General features: G+C 34.9%; 1 protein-coding gene across 1 annotated transcript; it reads right to left on the minus strand.

Annotated features, from left to right (window-relative positions):
- Positions 1-27,810, minus strand: LOC113498165 (solute carrier family 41 member 1-like). The gene is made up of 11 exons (XM_026878106.1): positions 27,686-27,810; positions 24,572-24,686; positions 23,743-23,847; positions 21,173-21,239; positions 14,153-14,265; positions 10,949-11,093; positions 6,227-6,373; positions 4,006-4,153; positions 3,511-3,716; positions 2,820-2,968; positions 1-2,458 (listed from the first exon to the last, which is right to left on the minus strand). The coding sequence occupies exons 1-11, from the start codon at positions 27,808-27,810 to the stop codon at positions 2,273-2,275; spliced, it is 1,506 nt and encodes a 501-aa protein (XP_026733907.1). The 3' UTR covers positions 1-2,272.

The following is a 27,810-nucleotide window of genomic DNA, read 5'->3' on the forward strand; positions in this document are numbered from 1 at the left end:
TGGATGTCCCGTGCAACCTTTTATCCAAAGGCAAGCGTAACTAACAACTATCAACAGCTTTTTTCAGTGATTTACGTACTACATAACAATTCTTTATATACATGGTAAAATTCATTTATATCACATCATTCATTCAAAAATATACCTTAAAATTACTGAAGTCTGGTCTAGTTTTTGTTGTAAGAGTACAGTGCCGTGATATTGAAATGAGGCATTTATTGTCATTTTGTTTTGTGATAGCAACAAGTTTCTACTAAAAGCTACTATTTTGGTAGAATTTTTATTTTGAGTCTAGTAACATTCACAATACTGTACTCCTAATTCTCGTTACATTTGTTTATGTTGGGTAAATGTCGATTTCGACTTTCTACTATGAATCACTGCAGAGCAGTCAAGAAGGTACAGGTAACAACACAAGTTTTTCACGTGTCTCTGACTGTACCGTATTTGGTATTACAAAAATAACTTCATCTATGTATCACACATACATTATACGTAATTTTTTTAATGTTTTTCCTGAGGAGGTAGATGCAAATTTAGGTGCATATATCAATTTGTGAGATCTTAACAGACAAACAAACAAACAGAATGTATTAATTATACCTTATTTTAGTTCTTAATCCAATCAAAATGCTTCTAATACTATGAAGTCTGATTATTATAACCAATATTTACGATACGTGGTTATTCCAATAAATTAGTTTAGGCCTCATAACTTAAAAACTACATAATTGCTTTATTGTACTCAATTCTCTAAACTAAAAACTAAATTTATCAACTAACACTTGGTTTTGTTAACTACGATTTTAACCTTAAAAAATCAAGTGTAACTGTTAAAACAATACGGAATTTAGAAAATAAGATTGAATGTAAATAAATTAAAATTCTACTTCATGTTCCAGAAGGTTATTTGTCAAGGTTTAGAATAAAAGAGGAAAGTCCACACGAAATGACCTTGGAGAGGCGATATGTTGCGACACATCCTCGCATAGCCTTAGTTCGACCATAAAAACATGACACGCAGACCAAAAATCTAGGACAAAACAGTCAACGATGTAACTAATACTGTTTTAATGATCATGAGGGATATTATGACGTTTTAACACAACATGACAAAGTTATAGCAGATGATACAGATGATCAAACTTCAAGTTCACCTATATCTTGGACTATTATAGTTTCAAAACGTCACAATATGAAAGGATTAAATTTGACGGATGACAGTAACGCTTCGGATCTAAATATTATTAGTATCAACATTTCTACTTTAATCTTGCGAATCTAAGATCGATAGCACTAGAAAAATTGACTTCAAGAACTAGAAATTTCTTATTAAAACTTTTTGAATCTGGACAATTTTATTAACCTTTTAAATTTAATAGTAATTTGTCGGTCAAATGTACCATAGCTAAGTCAAGAACCAAGTGTCTATATTATATCACATAATGTTAACATCACCAAAGTGACACGCCTCCTCATATTTACACAAGTATCTACAAATTTATCTAGAACTAATAGCCAATTAAAATTGGATATGACACTTATTGTAAAAAACATATTCTCTAAAATATTACAGCAAAGCTCATAAGATGAAGTACGAAACAATCGTCGGCGTCGAAAGTAAAACGTTTCTAAATAAAGAGAGTCATCGTGACAACACAATTTGCAAAGACATTTCATCATCAAATCGTCATCAATTCCGGAACGATCCACGATTCACTCATTTATTGTCCATCCCATTAAAAATTGATGTCGAAATATTTAAAATAATTGCGTTAATCACATTTTTTACATTACATATCACAGTTCGACTCCCGTGGTGTCAACTCTTACATAAAGAGTAATATCTCGCAATAAATAATCAAAAAACGATAACACTCAATCAAAAAGTATGAATACTGTCGCGTTAACACTAATGTCGTCGTCATACAATACATTGGCACACCGGTTTGACATAATCCAAGCGATTCCAATACATCAGGACCGTTAATCCCACTTTATCTTACTCCGATCAATGAAAAAAATAAAGTTATCTAAAAGCAATGATGAATCGTTAAGCTGAAACGCAACGAATGATTCAGTAACCTTTGGTATTAACATCGTATTGGACTGGCCACGCAGTGTTGAGGAACATCAATTCTAACTCCTCATAGGAGCAGTTCTCGAAAACGGATCTAAAATCCTTAGAAATACAAGATTCAAAAATATAAGGCTATTTAAAAATCATGTTGATCCAAAGTAAACTCGGGTGTGATTCTTGCCTGATGTTGTTTCATTGGACGTTGTTGCCGTACTCCATGCCGAAGAGTGAGAGGATGACGAAGGTGAGGCCGAGGAAGACGGATCCGAGGAGGTCGCCGAGGGCCGTGAGGTAGGGGATGGCCGCGTTGTCGGGGTCCTTCTTCTTCTGCCACATCAGGTGCACGAGCACGTAGGCGAGGTACAGTAGCACGCAAACCTGGGGAGAGGGAAATTGGTTAAATATTTTTTGGTGGAACTTTTGTTTTGTGAGAATTGGTCAGAAGAGTTGACCACCTTTAAACGTAATGAATCGAATGAGATCTTTGGAATAGTTATTTAACAAAATATCTTAAAAGAGCTACATAGAGATAAAACAGATTCTCGAAAAAAAAAATATGAAGTCAAAATAGAGTAGACCTTGAACAAGCAAGGGATGAGAAAAAATACTGTAAAAAATAAAATACTATCAACGACCGATCAATACTCCGTGAGATACTACGTTTTCGTACCAATAACAGAACAATAACGACACTGTTAAATTCTAAGAAATATCCAAAGAGTTAAAAAACAAAACTTACTTGTAAGAGCGAGCACATGAGGTACGTGATTCCGAATGGTACTTGTAAGGTGACCATGCCCTGGTACACGAAGTCCGCGACCACCATGAAGATGATCTGCCCGAAGAGAGCCAGCATCAGCAGCATGCGAGCCACCTTAGCTGCAGCAGCTAGAAAGGAATCGAAGAATTAGTTTCCTCCATAAATAATATGGGGTTACTGGTGATGGGCCCTTTTTTCCGTATGTAGGTTCCAACCGGTCTAATATGCGTCAGGTGGCTTTGGAAGGCTGTCAGTGCAGCCATCCTAACTGTCTCCAGAAGCGCAGAAGTCTCCTAGGACGTTTACAGTCTGCTGTGATGGAGTTGGGGTTTTCCTTTGCAAAGGTACTATAGATTTCAAAAGCAACGCTGTTGCCATTTTGGTAATGAGACGCTGCTAAGAGTAGTGCAGTGTATTGGCTTGGTTTTTAGAATGGAATTTGTTCGGCTTTAAGAGCTCAAAGTGTAACCCTGACCTGGGCGGAGTTGTGCCATTTAGATAGCAATAAAATTCAATGTCAAAAAAAACTAATTTTAAACCTCTCTCCTTAACTACAAACATTTCCACATCAATATTATATTTAGTTATTTATACCTACTACGGCATCTGTTTGAGTAGAGACTTCACATAGTAAACCTTAAAAATCAAGTTCATCAATTCAGTAACTTACTTCCATAGAACAAGGTCTTCCAAGGCCACTCGATGAGCCTGGTGTTCTCAGGCAGTACCCCGGGGATGGCGGTCTGATGCAGGTGGGTCGCCAGCCTCGAGGACTGTACGCAGACCAGGTTGCCTCCGATGCCGTTGACGATGGGCTGGAATACTTCGTAACCTCGGTAGTGGTCCACAGCCTTGTCCAGAACGATGCCACCGATTCTGGAAGAGGTGGTAAATTAGTTTTGGGTTTGGGTGATTTTGGCTAAAATCTTTTTAACGAATTCGAGTTTGAGACCTATTACAGGGTATACTTCTAAAAGGTTCTGAAAATTATCCCTAGGGTCCATGGGTCTTAATGCTTATTGAGGGTCAACTGACAGAAAATTTACCATGAACCATAGATTAAGTCTTTTGTGACTAACTTTATTCGTCCAGTACAAAAAAACAAGTCTTATACTAGAAGTAATAAAAAATGTTAATAGTCCAAAAAATGTTTTCATATACATACCCACTGATGAAGAGTGCAGAAATGACTGGAGTCCATCCGCTGGTGAGAACCTTCTTGGTGTACTTGTTGCGCCACACGATGAACACCCACAGAGGCAGGAGGCTGTAGTACACGCACATGAGCGCTATAGGCTGCCAGAGCGATATCTCTGGAAAGGTGAAGAAGTAAATTTAGTCTAGATTAAGAGTCTCGTTTTGAATTGAGGAGAAAATTTAGTAGTTTATCAGATTTGAGTAACGTATTTTGAAGATTTTTAATTGTGTTTGGGAGGTGACAATCTAGGGTGATATGTTGAAGATCATGCAATTACTGATAATGGGTTTTAATAGTTTGTATGTAGGGGTGAAAAAGTAAATTTGAATGGAAGAGAGAATCCTTCGCTGGGTTCCTTAGATCGAGTAACTAATATTTACCGGTTTTTCGGAGAGCGACTATTTAATTTGAACCTCTAGCTAAATGAATCGACATCACATTTTGTTTCGAGCATTTTCTATTGACTTCAAAGGCCGTAAAAATGAAAAAAGGAGAAGGAAGAATTGTGAGTTAGATTTGAAAACAGTATGAAGTACGAAATCTTTTGGAGACTGGTGATTTAAGCCATTCATTTTGTTTTGATGGATTAATACAACTGCAATGAAAAAATAGTCTACGGTGCTCCATAACTATCTCCACATGCACAACGAATACGATTTAAGGAATTAAAACTATTACATGATATGATAGGAAATACCAGGGATAGCCTACATATATAGCATTTGTAGTTTTTTCGTACTTGCTGCAGGCTCCATCGAATTACAAGACGCTATCACTTCTAAAACGGCAAACGTTGAAGGAAAACATCGAGAGGAAACTTGGATTTTAGCACTAGCGTGGTGATCACTACTCAAAACCCTTCGAGACGTTAGTATATAGGCTGGTGTTATAAAAACAGGGAATGAAAACATGATGAGGAAATTAGTACACCGTAAAGGGTGTGTTTCAAATCATGACACCAGGTTGTAAAGCAACCATACGATATGAAGGACCTGAATAGAAATTCCCTTCCTCTATAACTTTTAATCATAATTCTGTACCTTCATGGACAGACAAAAACACTTTTAAAGCATTTTAATTATTTCCGAAACTTCAAAACACATTACCAAATTATTTATAATATAGATATAGATTAAATTCACAATTTTAATACCTTTTTATCTTAAATACCGTATTACTTATATAGATATAGATCAGTAGTCTGAGTGTCAAGATTAAAATTATAATGTTTTTATTATCAACGGATTAAAACAATGATATAAATAATTCAGATAAGTATTTTAAAACGTGCGTTGGAAATGAGCACGTATGAAAGTACATTTTAGGCGCATAATTTTTAATAAATTTAAGAAAGTCGAATTATTTCCCGTTCTCATAATCGTGTATATTTTGGTTATTTAGTCATTATTGGCTATTATTATGCCATCCAAATGATTGATTTCATTTTGTTTATCAGACGCATGGGAATCAATTTTTAATTCCTTAACCTTTGCCAAGGTCACTGCATTTTTTTTGGATTTTGAACACGGACTTTTGTCATATAATTAGAAATTTTGATTTATTTTACACGAACTTCTAGAGGTGCTAGCAGACCAAATGGAATTGATGGAACATTCATGTAATAGATTCCTAATTAGATCTCTAGTAAAATAAATTATATGTAGGTAATCTACTTAAACATTAAAAGTCGTAGAACTTTATGTTATTAATCATTCCGTTGGGCACTTTTTTTCGAATACTAGAAAATCCATGCAAGTGATTCATAGAAATCTACGTGATTTTAAGACATATCCGACTAAGACTTACCACGCTCAGTTTTTCCTCTATCAGTACCTTTGATTAGCAATATTATAACCATATTAGAATATATTTATAAAAATAAAAACATTTCTGAAGTCATTTCAGAAACTTCTAGCTTATTTTATCTTTTTTTTTATGTTTGTCTACTATAGCATAATTTTAGCATGTTTCTCCAGAGGAGCGTGGCGACGAATGTATTAAAAAGCCCAAGCCCATTAAGCTCAGTTAACAGAGATTCTTAAAACCTCATCAACCCCCACAACGGTGCAAGATGAAATCACTTGATAAAACTCACTTTTTTGAGCATCGTGGGCCCTGTCGGGCCATTAATAACATTAAAAAATTTATTATGAATAATTGTATGGTAATAATAATTCAAGTAACTTACGTATTTGTTCGTACATATACTGAGCGGTGACAGCCAGCACTGTATTGCTCACGATATCCCCGATAGAGGCCGCCAGGGGTGTCGCCACGTTGTCCGGGTTCACTTTGAACTTATACGACCCGTATATCACCATGACCATCACGAAATCTGGGAAGAAATGATAAAAAAAACATGAGTAAATAGCAGTTCCAGGAGTTGGCGAGAAGAAATAGATTCTGCCTATTAAAGCTGGCCTATTATTGCCGCAGGCAGGAGACAAGTAGAACATCGCTTTGTAGTGAGAGTAATAAAAAGTAAAAAGAAAGGTGTTTTGTCATGAAACTGGATAGGATAAATCAGTCCTGTATCAGACCATTAATGACCCAATCTAACAACCAAATGAATTTCCATTTCTTTTGTCCTTCACCAAAAGTTTAAACCGCACTGCCTGGGAGCCTGGGAGAGAGAGATGGAAAGAGAAGCTTTTACTCTGCAATGGGACAAAAACGAATGAAGAAAGAAATAAATTCAATTTAGCGGTCAGTGCTAGATTGATAGAATGGCAGTTTTACTTCTAAGAAATCAAAAAAAAACCTTGTCGTATTTTTACAAAGTAAATATTTGTTTGGTATTCGATAAACGTGATTCCATAGCTGATTCATTCATCAATAAAGCCCATTAAACAGCCATTACAGAATACAGGTGCGATGGAAAGATTCTAATCATGCATCGCATATCAAAAATTGTTTAGGAATTCTTTAGTTTCCCGCTTTGGGCGGACGCATCAAAACAGAAGTCCAGATAACCTTTAATTAATCCATTTCAAATTTTCAATTAATTGATAATTAATTAAAAAAAAATCAGTAAGATATGCCTCTACTTATGTCCGGTTAAGACGCAGGTGTTAATCGCAATCTTGATGTAGACACACCCCACTTTAATTTCATTATGTATCATAATCCTATCTAAGATTGTGATATTTTTATATAAATCAAATAGATGATCAAAGCTTGTGTAAATAAACTATTAGATTAAAAATCTAAATGCCCATGTTTTTAAATTCATTCAAATTCTTTCTAAATCGGCCCAGCTGTTTTATAGTTGTAAATTGCATTGTCGTCAAGTTTGAAACTACCCTGAAAATTTCAGCCTGCTAGCTTATCGGGATGTGTCTTAAAAGTGAGGAGCAGAATCTAACCGAAGAGACAAACAAACAAACAAGAAAAGTGAGTGTATAAAAACGTGGGGAAAGAGTAGTACGTTTTAAAAAAATAACAAGTAAGTTTATCAATTAGCTGTCTAGTACTCATAATACAAGCTTTGCTCAGTTCGACTCTTGGTGGTATTTTGTGATAAGGGGTCAGGGATGATGACTGAGTATAAAAAGAAAATATCACATTAGTCAGTTAGATAATTCAGACGACCTCCGTGGTCGAGTGGCGTACGCACCGGTTCAAGGTGTCGCTAGCTCTGAGGTCCCGGGTTCGATCCCCGGTCGGGTCAATGGAAAAATTCACATTTCTACATTGCCTCGGGTCTGGGTGTTTGTGGTACCTTCGTTGTATCTGAATTCCATAACACAAGTGCTTGAGCAACTTACTTTGGGTTCAGAACAATTGTATGTGATGTTGTCCGCATTTATTTATTTTTAAAAAAATTGAAAAGTAGTACGTGAGACACGTATTTTTTCCTTTTCCAGAAAAACTAGAATTGACAAAGATTAACTGCTTAAAGTTTAGGCGAGGGTTTGTGACGTAACGATAGAGTAAAATTTATACTCAATCGTGACGTCACGCGTAAGTTTCATTCACTGTAATTTGGTCAATATATGTTTGCGGGACGAATTAAAAAATACGTATCCATTATTATACAAAAAACTACAAGACGGACACTGCCAAAAAAAATTGTCATCATCCCTATTGTAGGTTATTATAATACTTCAGTAATGATGAAATATAATAACTATTATATTGACATTTAAAATATAATAATATTCTAAACTTTACACGGGTTTCGTGAAAACTCCTTAGCCTACACTAAATGTTATAGCTTTTCGCCCGCGTCTTGGTCGATTATATCGCGTTTCCAAGAGAACTCTTCAAAAGTCTGGAATAAAAACTATCCTATGTTCTTTCTCAAGGTCAACTCTATCTCTGTACCAAATTTCATTAAAATCCGTTCAGTGGTTTAGACGTGAAAGCGTAACAGACAGACAGAGTTACTTTCGCATTTATAATATTAGTAGGGATACAAGTCTCGTTATTGATATAACTAATATAGTTTTATGTTTTTACGTGCCCTGAATTAATTATATGCAGTTAGCTTAATTGTCTGTTGGTATATCATATTGTGTACATATGTGACGGCACGTAGCCTTTGTGAGTGATTTGTTATAGAGTATAAATGTATGGGAATATGTTTTATAGTTTTTCCGGTGTTTTAAAGAAGTGATAACAGCCTTTTATCTTTTGTATAGTTGTTGATTGTGCTAACAAGCAAAGACACATTTTACAATAGGGCCGAATAAGAGAAAATATTATTATTGAAACGAAATTGCTGTGACGAAGAAGCAACTATTTTTCCCACGTTTTTATACACTTACTTTTTTGTTTGTTTGTCGTTCCAGTTGAATATTTGCATCTCAATTGTGAAATTGTATGCTTTTAGGTGGCGCCTGAACGACGTAGTGAAAAAAAAAGATATTAAATTAATAGATATACTAGTTTTTCGCCCGCGTCGAGGTCGGTTATATCGCGTTTCCAAGAGAATTCTTCAAAATCTGGGATAAAAACTATCCTATGTTCTTTCTCAAGGTCAACTCTATCTCCGTACCAAAGGAGAAACCCGATTCTGGGCCTAGCCGTTACACAAATGAAATATGTACCAAAAAATTCTACTATTTTTCTTTGTTTACCCATTTAAATATTAGCCTCAATTACAATGGCCAAGTCTAAAAAAAAGTACATTTCTATTTTTCTATTTAAAACAACCTTTGTAAACCGTTAAAGTATTTATTTTATTGTACATAACTTCATTTGCAAACACTAGCATTAAACAATAGAGTGTACCTAGGATATAATCGATTTAGCGGATATTATATTTTTAAAACTATATCAATATAAAATGAAAAATATACATTATTTACAAAGCGTCAAAAAAGACATCTTCATCATTGCTAAAATCGGGAAACGTACCCAGAAGAATAAGAATTAGTATTGCCAGTGTTGTATGGCAATACTAATTCTTTGGGCAAAATATAGATCAGCCTTAGCCTTTATTTTAGTGTAATTCCTTTTTTTATATTCAAATAATTGTAAAATAAAAAATCTGGTGTCTAATAACTTGTTTATGTAAGCACGATTAAAAAATCATTAAAGGAAACAAATAATTGAAAAAATCGATTTTAACGCATCGATTCATTTATTTCACATGGATTACACTAGCAAATGTCAAATGCCAATGTCAACGTCTGATAATTGTCATCGTGCTTTCATAAGTGACATTCGCTTTTCGTATCTTCGAGCGCGTGAATGTGTTTTTCAAATTCTCGAGATTTATTACAATATTAAACCTCTGCTCGAATACTGGACTCCGAAACTGATTGCCTTCTGACTGACCCTTGCTTGCATATTGGATGCCTGCATTCCTGCTGACCTTTGCTGGAAAACCGGATCTGGATATTGCTCTTCTGACGATTGGTGGATACTATTAATGGTGGAATAGCAACAGACCGCTGCAACACAATAGAAAGGCGAAGATTGGTTGGGTGCTGTGCCCACACCATGGACCAATTTTACTCCTGCACAATTCCTGTATTATTATATTACGATAATCCTAACGAAGGTGGTTAATAAAGAACGATCTTAATAATACAGTTTTTATTTTAATAAACCTATTGTTGCAATCTCAGTTTACTGTAATTTCAGATAGCATCAAAAAATCCCCTGATAGTAAATACAATGTTTAAATATGTCATTATTGATGTAAGTAGGCCTTATCTAGTAAACATAGTTTTCTGCTGAAGTTTTCACGAATATTAATCTGAATTAATCACTTTTTAAGTAAGTAGGTAGGTACCTAAACCTCATCATGGTAGATTGCAAGCGCTACAGTTGAATAAATACAACGCAGGAGACGGCCATATGTTCCAGCGATGCCACCTGACAGCAGAGAGTGTGAGAGAGAGACATGAGAGAGAGCGTTGCTAAGCGCGCTCCGTCCTTTATAGCGCACCGCTTGTCAGGTCCCAGGTTTTGAAGGAGGTTTCACTAAGGATCTTGAGAAGGAGGTTTCACTTTAAAAAGGAGGTTTCGCTAAGACTAACAATCAGTGTAAACATTGTCTGATTTTACCAATTTGGCCATTGTTGAGTGACGTGAAAATTGGACTCGTGAAATCTTTCTAAGTTCTCTAATTTATGGCAAAATTCCAGCTCTGTAACGCCAGGCCCAAGTTTCTATGGAGTTTGGTTTTCTCCTTTCATTAAAATCGGTTCAGTGGTTTAGACGTGAAAGCGTGACAGACAGACAGACAGATAGACAGATAGACAGATAGACAGACAGACAGAGTTACTTTCGCATTTATAATATTAGTAGGGATTCGTCTATCGATTCATATATTGTTGTACACTAACAGTCCTTCCTAGAAAGATTTCTATAATGTTCATCGGGTCTTCCAGTTAAAAAATAACATAAGGCGGCTCTCCCTTATTCGCTTTCAACAATATATCAATAAAGGTCTTACCTAAAACGAAACACGTGGTAGTAGCGGTGAAGACAGCCGAGGCAACAAGCAGCAGGACGTAGGAGCCGTTGATGGAGCGATCCGTGATGGTGTTCACAACTATCGCAAATATTGACACCACCGTCGCTGCCACTATCGCTTGCACCTGAAAATGATAGGCAATTGTTTAATTCTGTAGATATCTATTGCAATTGGGGGTGGATGAGTGGCATAGGTCACAAAATCGACTGTGAATGAGGTGTCGTGGGTTCGATCCCCACGTAGGACACGCATTTGTGTGTCAGACGAACGCTTGTTTTGAGTCTGGATGTCTTGTGCATGTGTATCCCGTGATATTATGATTAATGCTTAAGTGCGGGAGTTGTTTTAAATTAATATAATATTTAAGCAGTTATAGTTGTGTCAAAATAAATACGTTGGATTGCTAGGTTAAACAAGAACATGGAGAAAATGAATTAAAATTCATGAAAACTATATGTGCAATAAAACAGACTCGTATCAAGCAGCGACCGCGGAAGCCGATACACCTGAGAATGTTTCAAGGGTGTGTTGCGCCACGTCAGAGGACTACGGGCGGGTTACACTCTGACACCAGGTTGAAGACCATATAATGTAATCACAATAAGTGCAATAAAGATTTTTATTTATTTATTATTTATCACATATTAGTGGCTTTTAACATTTATGAAAGACGTATCTATAAAAAGGTATTTTCCTATTTAGTGGTCAGTCATAATTTATTACACGATCTAAGATACTTTGAAGCAAAAATCGTGCTATGATCTTTCATCAAAAGCCATAGACCTTTTTTCACTTAAAGACGCAAAACAATCAACAAAACAACAAGCAATGCGTATCACCATAAAACACGCTATCTTTATTGTTAAAAATCTTGTAAAACAGATAAAGAACGTCCTTAGGTACTGCGACCGTATTACATATCGGATTTGTGCATTTTTGTTATCTTATCTCAACTGTGCTTGTTAAATAAATCTGTTGTTAGGCTATAAATGCACTTATTGTTGATACATAAAGCAGTGATTGCGATCTGTTGATAACAAATGACGTTAGCTATTAAAATCAGTGACGGTAATAATGATTTTGTAACTTATTATTGCTTTTTAATATATTTTACTTAGTTAACAAACTAGGTGTTGCGCAAGGCTTCGCTTGTCTGCCAGTTTTAGATGCAAAAATATTGCCCTTCTTCGACAAAGTATACGACTTTGTCAAAATCGTGTTATTTCAAAGTGTCATTTACCACCATAGCAAAATTTTATCAGAAACAGTTCAGCCGTTTGGGCGTCAAGAAGTACAGACATACATATAAACCCAGTCGTATATCTTCTCGCTCTTCCTCTTTCTACTCGAATACTTTGATATATAAAGATAACATTTTTAATAGGAGATCAATTTTATAACGAAAGAAGCATGGTTTTATTTTTACCTTGAAAGAATAGCATTGTGTGCATTGAATGTTCAGATTCGTATATTAAAAACAGATGTCAAAGCCATTTAGCTAGCTCTATTTTAAAATGCCCAGCAAATCCGCGGTCAAAAGCTAGTGGTAAAAAATATGATGATCATGACTCTTAAAGTCTCATCCAACATAGTAAACAGACAAATTGTGCTGTTATTACGGTGTTCAACGACCGTACACAAATTAACAATTACAGCGATAAGCGTTTGAAAACGTCTATTTTATTTCTTGCAACTTTAAATTTACACTTTATAATAATACTGACAGTTGTCATCTGCTCCGCCCGCGTGATCATCGCTGTTAAGCATTATCTTAATTGAAGTAAAAAGTTCTTAATTTTGTTATTCCAAACTTAATTTATACCTGTGGTAAATTTCATCAAAATCCGTTCAGTAGTTTTTGTGTCAGAGAGTCAAACAAAGAAACATAATGACAAACTTTCGTGTTTATATGTACTTTATGTACATACTGCAGCAGTCGCGTCCGCGTCGGTTATAAAACATTACTATGTTTTTTAACTCAAATGTAAATTACTCTACGTTAATTCTTATACCTCCAGAAATATGTGTAGAAAGTTTCATAATTATGAGTTCAGTAGTTTTCACTTAAACTCTTAACAAAAAACGTGTCCACATTTATAATATTATACTTCAGTAGGATTTTGTAAAAGGTACGAACGAATACATACGTATATAATTTTCATGCACACCTCACTAAAGTTATATCGTGACCCTTAACTTTTTTTTTATCATTTAATACCCAATTCACTATCTTTTTTAATTAAAGGTCCATTATAGAAAAGAACTTTGTACCCGGGTGCTAAATTATCTGTTGATAAAAAACAATTAACGCAGTGCAACTTTAATGATGAAAAGAGTATTTTTAATCGGATCGGTAGGCTGTAGAAAGATAAGCAAACAGTAATCAAAAATTGAAAACGTATTTATGGTAGATTTGTTTTATGTATTTGTTTCCAACCTCGCTAAACAATATTCCAAGTCAGGTTCATAGCGAGATGAACTCAATGCCTTTTTTGGATATCGATAGGAATAACTGGAGGAAGTCACATAGACAGTCGCTCCTTGTAAAATACTAGTACTTAGCTGCATCGTGTTAGAATGGAAGCCGACCGCTATATAGTTGGGAAAAGGCTAGTATTGTGATGATAAGGAAAAGGAATTACAAGGAGCGGTGAAAGCAGGGTTTTACTCTTTAGCAGGACAGCCATATTACCATGATTTTTAATATGATTGCGGCGGTTACGAGAAAAAAACAATACGACAAAGAGCAACATCTCTCATTTACAGACAAAAGTATTATTAGAGGAAAGGTGGTTGTAACCCAGGCTCAAAGACGCGCCTTCATAAAGGAGTTTCCCTACTAAAGATCTCGTTAGTTTCCATCACCTTCCCATGGTACCTAGTACAGGAAGGGTTCTCCAGTAGTTTAAACCGGCAAGTCTCCAAAATCTCTACTTTCCCAAAGCAGAAAATGCCCATAGTGATTTTCGCCCAACGAACAAGAGAAGTCTGAATTACTCCAGTGATTTCAGCCAGTAACAGTCCAATGTCTACACTTTTCAAGAGCAGATAAAGCCAATATCAATTTCCTCCCATGGTACAAGGGAAGAGTGAATAACGCCAATGGAGATCCGGAGAAATACTATGTAGATTTTTCCGGAAGGAAAACGGCTAGATTTAATAATAATAAGGTAATGTACTGACCTGTACGAGTGATATGTTTCCGACTACCATGGATATGACTTCCCTTGTAGAATTCATGTTGCCGAGGTTCGCCTGGGTGGACAGACGGGAGGCGAGACACATGTCGAGGTTACCTGGGAAGCAAGAAACATTCACCATAAAAAATTGACTTTTCGGAAAATCGAGTGATCTACGTCACCGCGCCAAACTCACACAAAATCAAAATAGGCTGTTTTCTAGGCACTTTGAAAACTTTACTATAATGACTCTAGGGACATGGTTCCAAAATGTAATTACTATGGAGAAGAACTCTACAATTTAAAATCTGCGTGGGTTCGATCTCCGCATAGGAAAACAGTTTTTGTGATTCCAAAAATGTTAGATCTGAGTCTATGTGTCTTTGTGCATGGTAATACCTATGCGAAAACTTTCATATGGCGTGAGTCTTTTTTCCATATTTTAGGCATATACATCATACAACATTCACATTCATCATACAACACGGGGAATAATAGTGTGAGGTTCAGGGCTTTATCTAAGACAGTTAAATTTAATGTGACAATAAATAAATTTCATCAAAAAAAGAAAGCAAAGCCGAAAGACTTTTACATCGATCATGCCCAAGGCTATTTATGAAAGTGGAAGTCAAATCCGCATGTTAAATGGGTTTATGAATTTCAATAGCAAATTCGTTTGCACTAAAACATTACAATGTAACAATTTTATCTATTGTTTCATTACCAGGACATTGATCGTAATTTTCGAATGACGTCATAACAACGTCAAACATTTTTTCATACAAAATAACAGACATACAATTTCTACATTATTATTTACTATTATTCTGCTTGACACGGTCCAAATTATATAACAATAAATACAAATGTTATTGTTTAACAAAAATAAGGTTAATCATTAAACAATGACAGCTAATGAGTTGAAACAGCTGATCGCCCGTGAAAATGTCATTGAACTTGAGAAAAGAAAATATTTTTAAATAGTTCACGTAACTGGAACTTTTTTTTTGAAAATATGCTGTTATTTTTGCATTTGTTTAGATTTGAGAACAGCTGTGAATATTGAATAAATTAAAACGAAGTATATGTCTTAAATTGATCTGTAATTAACACACCTATTTTATTTAATTAATTAAGTACCTATATTTATTTTTATCTAGCATTATCTTGTGTCATTCTGGTATGCAGAAAAAAGCAAAAAAAAAAGATATTTTTCCTTGCTTTGTCTCAGGAGTCAGATATTCATTTTAAACGTAAAAAATATTCAGCTTAGTTTTTCAGCTAAGGCTATATTACACTGAGCCGGTATTCAGCAAACGTTCTCATAAACAGACGGTATTCAGCTGAGGTGTTATTTAACTTAAACTGAAGAGTGATATATCTCACTGCTGTCTGTAATTTCAAATTTTATTTTTTTTTTTCAACATTTGTCAGTAGTATCTTAAAGGATTAAGCATTGATCACCACGCTAGCTCACTCGGGTTGTTCATCCCGATCCCATTATTTAAAATCTTAGCTCTTGTTGGAGGAAGTTTTAATAAATAAGTATATAATATATTTAATTACACATCTTTAATTATGATTGTCGTCGTGTCGCACGCGAGCATCAAACCGATTGCCAATACGAAGTCACCAACAAAGGATAATTACAATAAGAACTAGATAAAACATTTTCGATAACGTTTTACAACAAATTATATTTTTATCAGAGATTTCTTTTATTTGCTTGTTTTTAGGAGGAATTAGTGAGTTACATACACGGATCGATCGATATAATGGCGGATTGTGCCATAAGACAAGTTTCGTCAGTGATGTATTCAGGATCAATAATAATAATATACATATGTAGGTACAGATAACAATTTGCGTTATTTGAAATTCCCCTTTGTGCATTAAATATTTGTAGGTTTGTGAAACGCAAAAGTACAAGTTCAAAAAGTATTAATATAATAACATTCGTGAAGCGGAATTAGAATTACCTATACAGTTTGCTGTACTTTACCACTTATTAAAGGGTTTCGCCTGACTAATTTCGGACCAGAACCAAGACCCAATCATGAGCTCAATAATTATAAAATGTCAATTTTAATCAAAATGTATTTAGTAAAAGATCTAATAAATATAAACTTTTTAATCAAAAATAACTCTTTAATATTCAAATAAGAAAACTTAGGTAATTCGAGAAAAAAAAATACAAAATTCATTTGTTTTTTTTGCTACAAGTTCGAGGTATAATATTACAAAAGTTTTATAATAAAGTACCTTAGAATAATGAAACAAACATTCAGTCTAGACAGATTTTATGCGGCCTACGACCTAAGATTACTATTGAGTAAGGTTAAGATATAAACACTCAGTACATTTTGTAGAGGCAGCAAAAAAAGTGAAATTAATTACAAGAAATATAACGGCGAAATTTTGTGCAACAAAGTCTACCTAGTATCGTATGTGGATAAAAACTCCTTAAATAAAATTAAAGATTAAAAAAAACACTATTAAAGAACTATTTAAGACGATTAAGCTACAAATTATTTAGGAATATATAGAGTAAAGTTCCGTACATAGGTAAATATTCGAGATGCATTAAATTTACAGATTTCGAATTTATCAGAAACGATCGACTAGTTTCGAACGGCGGGGTCAAGCCGCGTCAAAAACTAGTCGGGCAATCCCGATAAAGAGTAAACCGCTGTACCATTTAAGTATCATCCTTAATTATGTTACAAAAATCACGTGATTTTCGTTTCGTTGATTTAAATGTATTTTTTACCGAGTAAATTATTTTCTCTGTCCGTACAATCTCCTATATCAATTGTTTATATAAAATATCTTGTTTAAACCGCACATCTCTGTACCAATGTTTAGAGGTAACTAAAACCAGAGGGATTTGTTTGATAAATAATCGGCTTCCTTTGAGGTCTGTCGTCGTATATTTAATGTAAACATTATGTTGCTTAGTTAATACTTGTGCTAATAACTGTTAGGTTAGTAACTGGATAGGACATTACTGGCTTGAATTTCTAGTCGAATATTTTTTTTTTCGCTCTCAGACATTCAAGTAGACTCATCTTTGGGTATAGTTTTTTTTTCAATAAGCATAGAATATATTGATAGTAACTATCGTCACTCACGCGGATTTATCGGGGTAACCCGACTAGTTTCCGACCCAACCGGAGGCCTTAATCATGAGCAGATGCGGCGGGATCGCGAGTTGAACTCTGATTTCGATTTAATAAAGAATATATTCTTTATTGTACACCAAAGAATTAAATCAGGGAAATTAGTAACATACAGTTTAATGGTACAATGGCGGTTTTATAGCTAATAGCGACATCTTCCAGACAATCTTTGGATGGACAGGAAATATAGAAATATAGAGGCAAGGAACTGGTTAACTATTTTAGCCAGGGGCGCAGAGCATGCGCGTGTGCATCAGGCTCAGCCGCTTGAAGGGGCTCGAGTTAAGCTAAAGGCATCTTTCCACTCCCCGATCCCTTGGCGTGAGTTGAAGTCAATGCCGGAAGAGGCATCTAATATAAATCGTACAAATACTTTACCAAGAATATATGATATGGTTATAATAATTATGGTTATTATTCCTTGAGTTACAAACTAATAGTTTTAATATAAACATTATGTTGGCTTAACACAGATGCCATCCACAGTGCCATTAGTTCGATGGTCAAGGTTACAAATTTGTGGGTGGTCAAAAAATGACGTATAAGTTGCAAATATGAGCCAAGACACAAATAATAATTTTATCATATAATAAGTTGCCCCTGCTAAATTTGTTTCAGCTTAACTGTCGATGATAAAGATGCAGACAAAGAAGCAACGTTAGGTGAATTACAAGGGTAATTACAAAGTCAAATCAAAATTGTCCTCATATTCTTTTCATATTTAAAACCATTTAAACCATCCCTGCACTAAATTTAGCCAAGTCGGTACAGCCGTTCTCGAGTTAAAGCGAGACTAACGAACAACAATTCATTTTATGTTGTCATCGTGTCACACCTATGTGGTACATCATCAAATAATTGTAAACATAACAATCTCTTGACGTTGCGTTAACAAGAACGAAGCGAATAAAATATTCAGTGTAGTTAATTATAATCAAATTTTATACAGTTTAATTAGCTATACCTGTTAAGATTAATCAATGGTACAATTATACACGTGTGCTAATACTTATATCATACTATTGTGTTTGTAACATAGCGTAAATTTTTAAGGAGCAAGGAATAGGTTAGAGATGAATTCTAGTATTACCAGCTTTCACTGTAATCTATACTAATATATAAAGCTGAAGAGTTTGTTTGTTTGTTTGAACGCGCTAACCTCAGGAACTACTGTTCCAAATTGAAAAATTATTTTTGTATTGAATAGACCATTCACCGAGGAAGGCTTTAGGCTATAAACCATCACGCTGCGACTAATAGGAGCGAAGATACAATGGAAAATGTAAAAAAAACAGGGCAGATATAAATCATAACTACCCACGGGGACGAAGTCGCGGGCAACAGCTAGTATATTATATTCGTTTACTTATGCGTATAAACAAAAACAAAACAAAAAGAGATTTCCGCGGTATGGGTATTTACAAACATTCAAATCAAATACACAATAACACCCAGCCTCAGAACAAGTATTTGTGTGATCAAACAAATGCTTGTCCCACATGGGGATTGAACCCGCAAAACATCGCGCATAGTGGGTTTAACATGGTGACATATAGCCCCTCTCTATTCGTGCATTCGAAAAAATATTTTGATTACAGTTAATTGTTATGTTACTTGAACTTGGCTTGACACACTACCGTGCACCTAGATAAGTATTAACAGATAAATATCTTAAGATCTTCTCAAGTGATATATAGAAGTTTAAAGTCTAAAGTTCTAAGTGAACAATATAAACTAATTATAAAATAATGTTCGTGAACTTTGCACAAACAATATTACATCACTTGAAAATAATTAATATTACCAAAGTCCATCAGGAAAATCGTTGAAAACCCATTAGATAGTAGAGTGATGATGATGCTATCATGATGACCATATAATTGGTTACATAGTTTAAAGCCCGCAGAAAATTTGTCGAGAAAAGAGGTTGACTTTTAATCGGTGTACCTGCTATCACGTCAATTGTAACTTAGTCGAAATGCCAAGCCTTCAAATTCTATATTCTTATGCACGATCCAACGTAACCAATGAATTATTTTTTATCAACTAATCACCAAAAAGACCGACAGCTTAAAATTTGCCATCTTGTCCATTTCGATTTATGAAACTGTAGACAATAACTTCTAGAACTGTTTAATGTTACTTTACCGTAAGACTATATTCCTATAAGTCATTATAAATAAAAAAGTATCAAGCGATAAGACCGCTTTTTGTAGTCCACATATTTGTTTGTATTGACCTAATTTGTTCTTCCTAATGGTGCACAATAAAGAGTAGCGCCATCTACTAGTGATTATAGCAACTTCCATTTTCTCCTATTCAAGACCAGACTCTAGACTACCATATCAGCTTCTAATGGTGCCCTTTCTTTTATCTCTTCCTTAAACTGCAAGAAAATAGAAGAGCTTAATATTGAAACACCTTGGTCGTTTTGACATGGAAACAATTATGTCACCCTATTATTACAGAAATACAAGTACATTGTTTGCGTACATCAATTGCTTCTGTTCTAGTAACACAATCACTCTTTTAATTACACAACAATTTCCTAACATTCATGAAGATGACAGATTTTATCGTTTCTCTGCGTCATTCATAAGGAAATGTTGAAGAATACTTAAATTTAAATTAGTATTCTTAAGTTTTAAGAAGAGGCAACGAACAGAGAATCGTGGAAGGATTTGGGGGAGGCCTTTGCCCAACTGTGGGACACAGAGGGATAGATAAAAAAAAGAAGTTTTAAGATCTGGGCAGCTAGACTTCATCATCATCATCAGCCTTGAATAACCCACAGCTGGGCATAGGCTTCCCTTTTATTATGCCATTCTCCCCAGTCTTTTGCCCTTCGCATCCATCTTTTTCCTGAAATCTTTTTTATATCGTTTGCCCATCCTATCCTAGATGGCTTACTTCCAAAATTTAACAAAACAATAAATGCGAGATGTCCCTACTCAGTGCCTATTGCTGTCTCGCTTCCACAAACGACTTACTTTAAGAGATGGTGGTACATCTCAGTTTTACAGCCTAAAGCAGGTGGTTGGAAACTAAAGCACTTAAATTTCAGAAGACACATTTTGCTTTCCCAAGGCCTAAGGCGAGGCATAACTCTTAGGCGGAATAAAATTACTTATACAACTTGAGACTTTGAAAGTTACGAGTATTTTCTAAAACCTCTTAAAAGGACACGAATAATTTAGAAAGACAAGGTTCTTATTATTTTAGATGATAATAATATACTGTAAAATTTAAAGATTTGTAATGAAGTGTGTATTACAACAAACTAATAGATAATGATGACTATGAAATACATCATCCGTGAATATTTCAACTTTATAGCTATCACGGTTCATGATATCAGCTTGGAGGACAGACGGACAAACAGCGTTGCCTCAGTCATACATTGACTTTTAATTTCTTCGAAAAAATAACGTATAGAAGTAGTGTTATGACATGATTTCAAAAGAAACGCATATTATCAATTTTTCAGTATCTTTTCACTTAAAACATTCACTACTTAAAGCAGATTTTCTCTTATCTTATCAGTATTTCGTTAAATAGAGATATTATGTAACGAGATTTTATTTATATTTAAATAATTTTTTATTATTAAACTATCCAACGGTTTACTCACGCGTATTTATCAGGATAGCCCGACAAGAATCATTCATCATGAGCTGGGTTTTATTTTCTTTACTTATATTCATTTTAGCAAGTTAATGTACCTTGTAACGAATGAAACAAAAGTCCCACTGATGTTAACAGCACAGATTTCTCATCATTATTATTTTGTGTAAGATTGTTTAGATTATTATGTGTAATTTCTAGAAATAAATACAATTAATTACCTTTAAGACCAGAGAGCGACGGAACGAGTACAAAAATGGCTGAAACGTTGATAAATACGTCCCAATCCTGAAACAAAGATAGTTGAAATTAGTTATTTTATCAAACACTAGCTGAGTCCGCAGTTTCACCCACTTTTTCCTACCCTTTAACGTTTTCAATTAAATACACTATCAAATACAAAAATAGTTTTACAATACGAACCAGCAGATCTTGAGCTTAGCGTGGACAAACAAACAAACAAGGTCCATAGTTTTAATATAGTAAAGATATCTTCAGATCACACGGTCATATAACCTTCTCCACAAATGTTGAAAGGTATAATCACACAGAAAACAATATACTTAAGAATTTGCTTTTATCTTTTAAACAGCACGACCTTGCTGACTGTAGAATCATTGCAAAACCACGGCCATGAGGTCCGTGTGACCGGTAACCGGAAACTATTGCTAATCAAGCCGAAAAAAATAAACAAGGAGATGAAATTGTTAGTGAAACGGGTGTGGGAAAGAGATATCTCTAGGCCGTGTAGTGCTCTATCACGCTTCTACAATTGCAATAATAATAATTTGAAAAGAAGCTCTTAGGAGTCAACGAAATTAAATGATATGATAATTTCACCACATTTAGTATTTTTTGAGAACCTATCGTATCGACTACTCGACTACCCTGATAAGAAATGTCGAAACAAACTAAGGGGTCGCAGTCTCTTTTGAAGTCCAGACAATTTTACACATAGCCATCCAATAAACGATGACATTATTTTAATAAAATAAATTTGATTGTAGTTGATTAGATAGTCACTCCATATAAAGTAGATATTTACGTAGTAGAAACTGGCAAGATAGAAAGAATAATATCCCAACTTGGAAAAGATTCCGAAAAAGTTGGAGAAAAAAAATTTTGAGTCGTGGGTGTTTCACAAACATTCAAGTCACTTGCACAAAGACACCCAGATTCAGAACAAACATTTGTGGGTCACACAAATGCTTGTCCAACGCCAGGATCAAATCCACGGACGTCGCCTAGGCCTACACTGGGTTTGGTGTGGTAATCACTTGGCAATTATTTAAAAAAGTGTGGGGCAAAACAGTGCTCATAATAATTTTAATTGGTAATTATCAATCAGTGCCTTTCCAACCCATCAAAGCTGTCTAATAGGTATTTATTTTTATTCCTATCAATACGCGTATTGCGTAGTTTGGAAAATAACTGAAATAGATACGTTTATGTCAGATTAAAAGATAACAGAGACAATAAAACGTGATTAAAAACGTGGTGGACATCATTACTAATTAATATTTTAAGGCTAATTGCTTGGATTGATTGTTTGGTGCTCGCTCTTCAGGTTCACGTTTGATTTTAAAACAAAACCTCACGGAATCAAGGGTTCCATCATCATCATCATCATCACCATCAGCCCATATTCATCCACTGCTGGACATAGGCCTCCCCAATTGCACGCCATCGAGATTCGAGATCTATCTTCGTTAGGGTTCAATAATTTTGGAAAAAACACCAAATAAGCAAAGTAAAATAGGTCATACATTAAATTCATGACCCTACCAACCGCCAGTTAGCCTCGAAAATTTAACTGTTAGGGAGACATACAGACAGCGGAGCTTGACTAATAAGACTAAACTTAACTCCTTTCATTAAATGAAGACTGCTATAAGGATTTTGAACATCACACAAAGACCGGTCAAAAATGGAATCGTAAGACGATGCAATAACCGGATAAAAACGGTCGAACGTGCTCGCTATTTGTTGTAGCAAGTTGTTAAACAAATATAGATGCTAATGGCCCCCTTACTAATGATTGTTTATTTACATCCAGCGGTCTGGGTCAAGTTAATGAGAAAGAACAAAAAATAGGAATGCTTGACGTAATTAGTGACATAACAATTGATAATGAACTTTAATTCATTTTAATTAGTGGTGATTTTAGTTCTCAATGAAGTATTGTTTTGCAATTTGACGATTTTTTTTTCACTGATTCAAGGGACACTCCTTATAAAACAGGGTACTATTTAGTGGTGTGGCAGCTAGAAGACTGAAGATTTATCTATACTCAATTTCCGAATCGTTGTTTGAATGGATAGTGAAGGATGATCATAACACTACAAAAATAGAGGCAACTGACAATCATTATTTTTTATACTTAAAAAAAGAGCGAGTCCTGCATTAAGGAGTTGACTGTGACGCAGGGTTTCACAAACATTCAAGTCACGTGTACAAAGACATCCAGACTCAGGATAGGCATTCGTGGATCACACAAATGCTTGTTCTACGCTGGGATCGAACCCGGAACAAGTTGGGCTCAGTGCGTTAGCGTGGTGACCTCCACCACTCGGCAGTCGAAGTCCATTAGTATATAACTACACCTCATAATCCATTTATTAGAATTACTACAGGTCTAGCAAGTTAGAGGACAAAATTTGTTTGGTTTCTAGTACTTTCACCCAATGAGGTACCCAAAATACAAAAGTTTGGGAAGAAATATTTATGTAATGAAGATATTTCGTTTTAAAGAAAACATTATAAAGCAATTAATAAATAAGAATAAACTTACCCTGACTGTCCCCAACACTAAACCGGCACCAATAGTACCACATCCAGCTATGAAGAATGGTACTGCCACTTGCATCAACGTTGTCCACCATCGTTCCTCTTTCTTCTGAAACCATGGTACCATAGTTAGGCAAACAGTTGAAATAGGTGTAAGAAAAGAGGCAAAAAAATATAGGCAAACAATCTTTTGGTTTAAGCTTTTGGTATAGATGCGTATATTATGTATGGGTTAGTATGGGTTAAATTTGGTATCTTGGGAACTAAACTGCAGGTATATGCTAGTTATAATGACTTAGTAAAGCAGGGTTCGTAAGTCCATAGTATTATGTGGTTCATAAAAGAAAGATTTTGGTATAAAACATCAAACGACCATCAAAACCGATGATGACAATGTTATCATTGATAATGTTCCTAATGCTGACAAATCAGAGTAAGGAGTTCAGATAAGACAATGTCAAGAAATCAGTTACACTTAAAGTACCTGATTTGTTTTTTATAGTTACTTATCTGATTTTGTTACGGTTTACTCATGCATATGGCTTGACTTGGGGCCCCGTTGCGTCAGCTCATGGTTAAGGACTCCGCTTGGGTCCGAAACTAGTCGGGCAATTCAGATAAATACGCGTGAGTAAACTTGTTGTGGTTTTACGGTTTGACGATGAGCCTAGCCTGCGTTCACAATTATTTATATCGATTTCATCACGATCGATCACGATTTCAATAGGAACGAAAAATTATGGAGTTCTTTCAGATATTTTTATAAGCGATGTATTTTTTTAGCAGATTGGTAAGAAATCATAAAATGTATAATAAAGTAGGCATATAGGTACTCGAGCTAGGAGTTCAGCGGGTGTGAGGGGGCCCTTAAAGACTTGCGATCCCCCGGAGAGCCGCCGGTGGAGCCTTCTAAAGTAGCGCTGTGCTAAAAGAATAGCGCCCCAAAAACTTTAACTTAAAAAAATAAAATCACATTTCTAAAATATAAAACGGAACTATGTATAAATGTGACTGATGTCAGATCGATGACGTTTATCAGTGTTGCTATAGAGGTTATTTTTGACGCATTTTTGTATCATGTAGGTTTTATGTTGTTTCATTATAAGTTGGGGCTGATATATTTATAACTAAGAAAAGCTACTCTCTTTAATTGAAAGGCCACTTAAAGCTGAGGAGCCGTCAACCAAAAAAAATGTGGTTAGTGGAAATTTAAAATATATCGTGCAGTTTCAGAGGCCTATGTCCAGCAGTGGACGAATATAGGCTGATGATCATACACGGTTACAGTTAGGCCCAAAATTAGTAACCATCTAGCAATATGCAGTAGGCAGAAGAAAACCCAAGTAAACGTCGGATATTATTCATAATGTCATTTGACAAATTCACTTACGTTTCAAGTTACAAAATGTGATATTACCAATAATCTTGCATAGTAAAGTAAACTCCCTCTGTGAATTCTTGTAGGCATCAAGTTTTCTGTTCAAATTGACTGTTAACTTAAAAAGAATATTTTCTATGATTTGTAATCATTTGTTCACGCGGTAATTTTGGCAACTGTGTCAGTTTGGCTTCGAATAGTCGTGTCTGACTAGTTTTAGACATATTTGGAATCTAGACCATCTGGATATTTTGTATGAAGGATAGATTTTTAAAGCTTTTGATGCGTTTACAACAAAAACTAAATCTTATATGTATAGTAAACAGTGAGAAACAGATGAGAAACTATCTTAAATATTATGATTGTGGAACAAGAAAAATATACGAATGTAATTCATAGATTTATGAAATTCTCGTGTTACAATGTACGAGTACCGTAATCCTCTGAAACGGCTTGACCGATTTTGATCAAATTTATATGGATTTGTAGTTAGGTCTAAAAATCAGGTACTATTTATTCTTGATACTCCTAAATAATGATTGTAAACGACAAACATTTTTTAATCCTTATAACCATAAGTTCCATACAATTAAATTATACGGCGAAAAACGTTTTCCGAGCAGCTAGTTAATAGATAAAAAGAGGTGATTCCCCTGCAATTTGATTGTAATTCTGGAAATTAATCTTACTTTCGTTCAGTAATTAACATGGATTTAGATATAAAAACAAATATTAGTTAATTATCGTTGATTTTCTCTAACAATATTTCCTTATACTTTCCCCTATTTAAATCGCATTATAATTATCAGATCAGTTTTCACACGGGTATTTACCTTTATCTATACTAATATATAAAGCTGAAGAGTTTGTTTGTTTGATTGTTTGAACGCGCTAATCTCAGGAACTACTGGTCCAAATTGAAAAAATATTTTTTGTTGAATAGACCATTCATCGATGAAGGCTTTAGGCTAAATGATCACGCTGCGACTAATAGGAGCTAAGATATAATGGAAAGTGTGAAAAAAACCGGGCAGGTATACCTAAATCATAACTTATATCTTCTACCCACGGGGACGAAGTCGCGGGCAATAGCTAGTAATTGATATAAATGCAATTAGATTAACAATTTATAAACAACTTTCACAATTTATTGAGTGTATTGGGGACATGTGTCAGTAACAATGAGTGCTATGATAATTATTGATAACAATGTTTGTTTAGACTTCTTAACTAGTCCACGGTCAAGTTTTATTTGTTATTTTACTTATAAATATAGGTAAGTGAAGTGGGATAATCGTAAATCAAGGATTAGTATCCGCTCATATGATGCCACCATTGTGCATCGGTCTCGATACGCCGTCATAGAGTCTAGAGTGGCCAACGATTGTTAAATGAATTCAGATTATTCAGTTGTTTTAGAAAGATTTTGTTATTTTTTGAGTAAAATATTCTTGGCAAAAGAAGTATTATATTTTGACAAAAATTTCGTGGTGGTTCATGTATAGTATGCATGAGTTACAGGTTCAATCTTATTGCATAGTTAATTTAAAGACTTATTGAAATCTAGATCTGATCTTCTACGATTTTGTTGTAACTTTGTGTTATATTTACCATTATTTTAATTATTATTTTTTTCCCTGCCCCCATCAGTAGCGAGATTGATTGTCATTGTCTAGCAGTGAGGCTAATTGAATCATACATGTTTTGAGTAGAAATTATCTTTATTAGTCGTAGTATCGAGAGTACTCGAGTATCCCCAATTACAAATTATTTCAAGATAAGAAGTTTCGTACTAAAGAAGATAAAGCCACTTGTTTCAAGTTTCAAACGTTTCTGATACAGGAATTCCTCAAAATGTTAAATTGAAGTGATTATTTATGCATTGAGATCGCATGACTAGTTACGATTATGTATTCTAGTTAGGTTCGAAACTAATTGGGCGTCAGCACGGGGGTGTTTCTCCGAGACCCAGGACGGGGGGCCACATTCGGTGCTCGAGTTTGTAGGCAAAATGGGATTACGCGTTCCAGGAACTTTTTTACGCAATCTTGATTTACTTTATACACCGGCCTCTAGAACCACCTACAGGCAAAATTCTTATCTCATCAGAGCGTGCCGGTCGTATAATGCAACTTGCAGGAGAATTGATATTGATCTGTTCAATACAGGGTTAGATAAACTTAAGAGAACTCTATGCAAGCACTTTTTTGCTCATAATCCAAATTGATTATTCAATATGTCGCTACGTGCTTTTGGTTTGACCGACATACTGTCTGTATTTTTTTATTTTTCTCTCTACTATCAGTGGAAACTTTTAATTGGCTTTAGTTTCGCAATAAGCTTGTTCAATCTTTGTTATTAGCTGTAAGTTTTCCTAATATAATAAAATAAATAAAATAAAATAAATAAATAAATGGATGTGGTCCTAATATGAGGCGAGGAGGCCGGCGCTCTTTACACATCGGCCTCCACACAACACGAGAAAGTGACCCACCGACCCACACTACTGGCCGGTGGAAGCCCGCGGTCGGTGTTTGAAGGATTGCAACGCATTTCCATACACCGATACAAGACGCCAATGACGTAGCACGGCGGTTCAGGTTGAGTCAGTAAGAGTGTGACCATGAGGACCATGAGGTGACCATGAGGACCATGAGGTGACCATGAGGACCATGAGGAGGAGTGGGAGTCCAT

This window comes from Trichoplusia ni, chromosome 10, assembly GCF_003590095.1.
Source record: "Trichoplusia ni isolate ovarian cell line Hi5 chromosome 10, tn1, whole genome shotgun sequence".
Classification (NCBI taxonomy): Eukaryota; Metazoa; Arthropoda; class Insecta; order Lepidoptera; family Noctuidae; genus Trichoplusia; species Trichoplusia ni.

Bases quoted from the DNA above. Each gene is read 5' to 3' on its own strand.
- LOC113498165 (XM_026878106.1), bottom strand. From the start codon at position 27,810: ATGGACTCCCACTCCTCCTCATGGTCCTCATGGTCACCTCATGGTCCT. The intron at 21,240-23,742 runs GTAAGTTTATTC...TCTTTGTTTCAG, and splicing joins TAGTGTTGGGGACAGTCAGG to GATTGGGACGTATTTATCAA. The intron at 4,154-6,226 runs GTAAGTTACTTG...TCACCTTTCCAG, and splicing joins GTATATGTACGAACAAATAC to AGATATCGCTCTGGCAGCCT.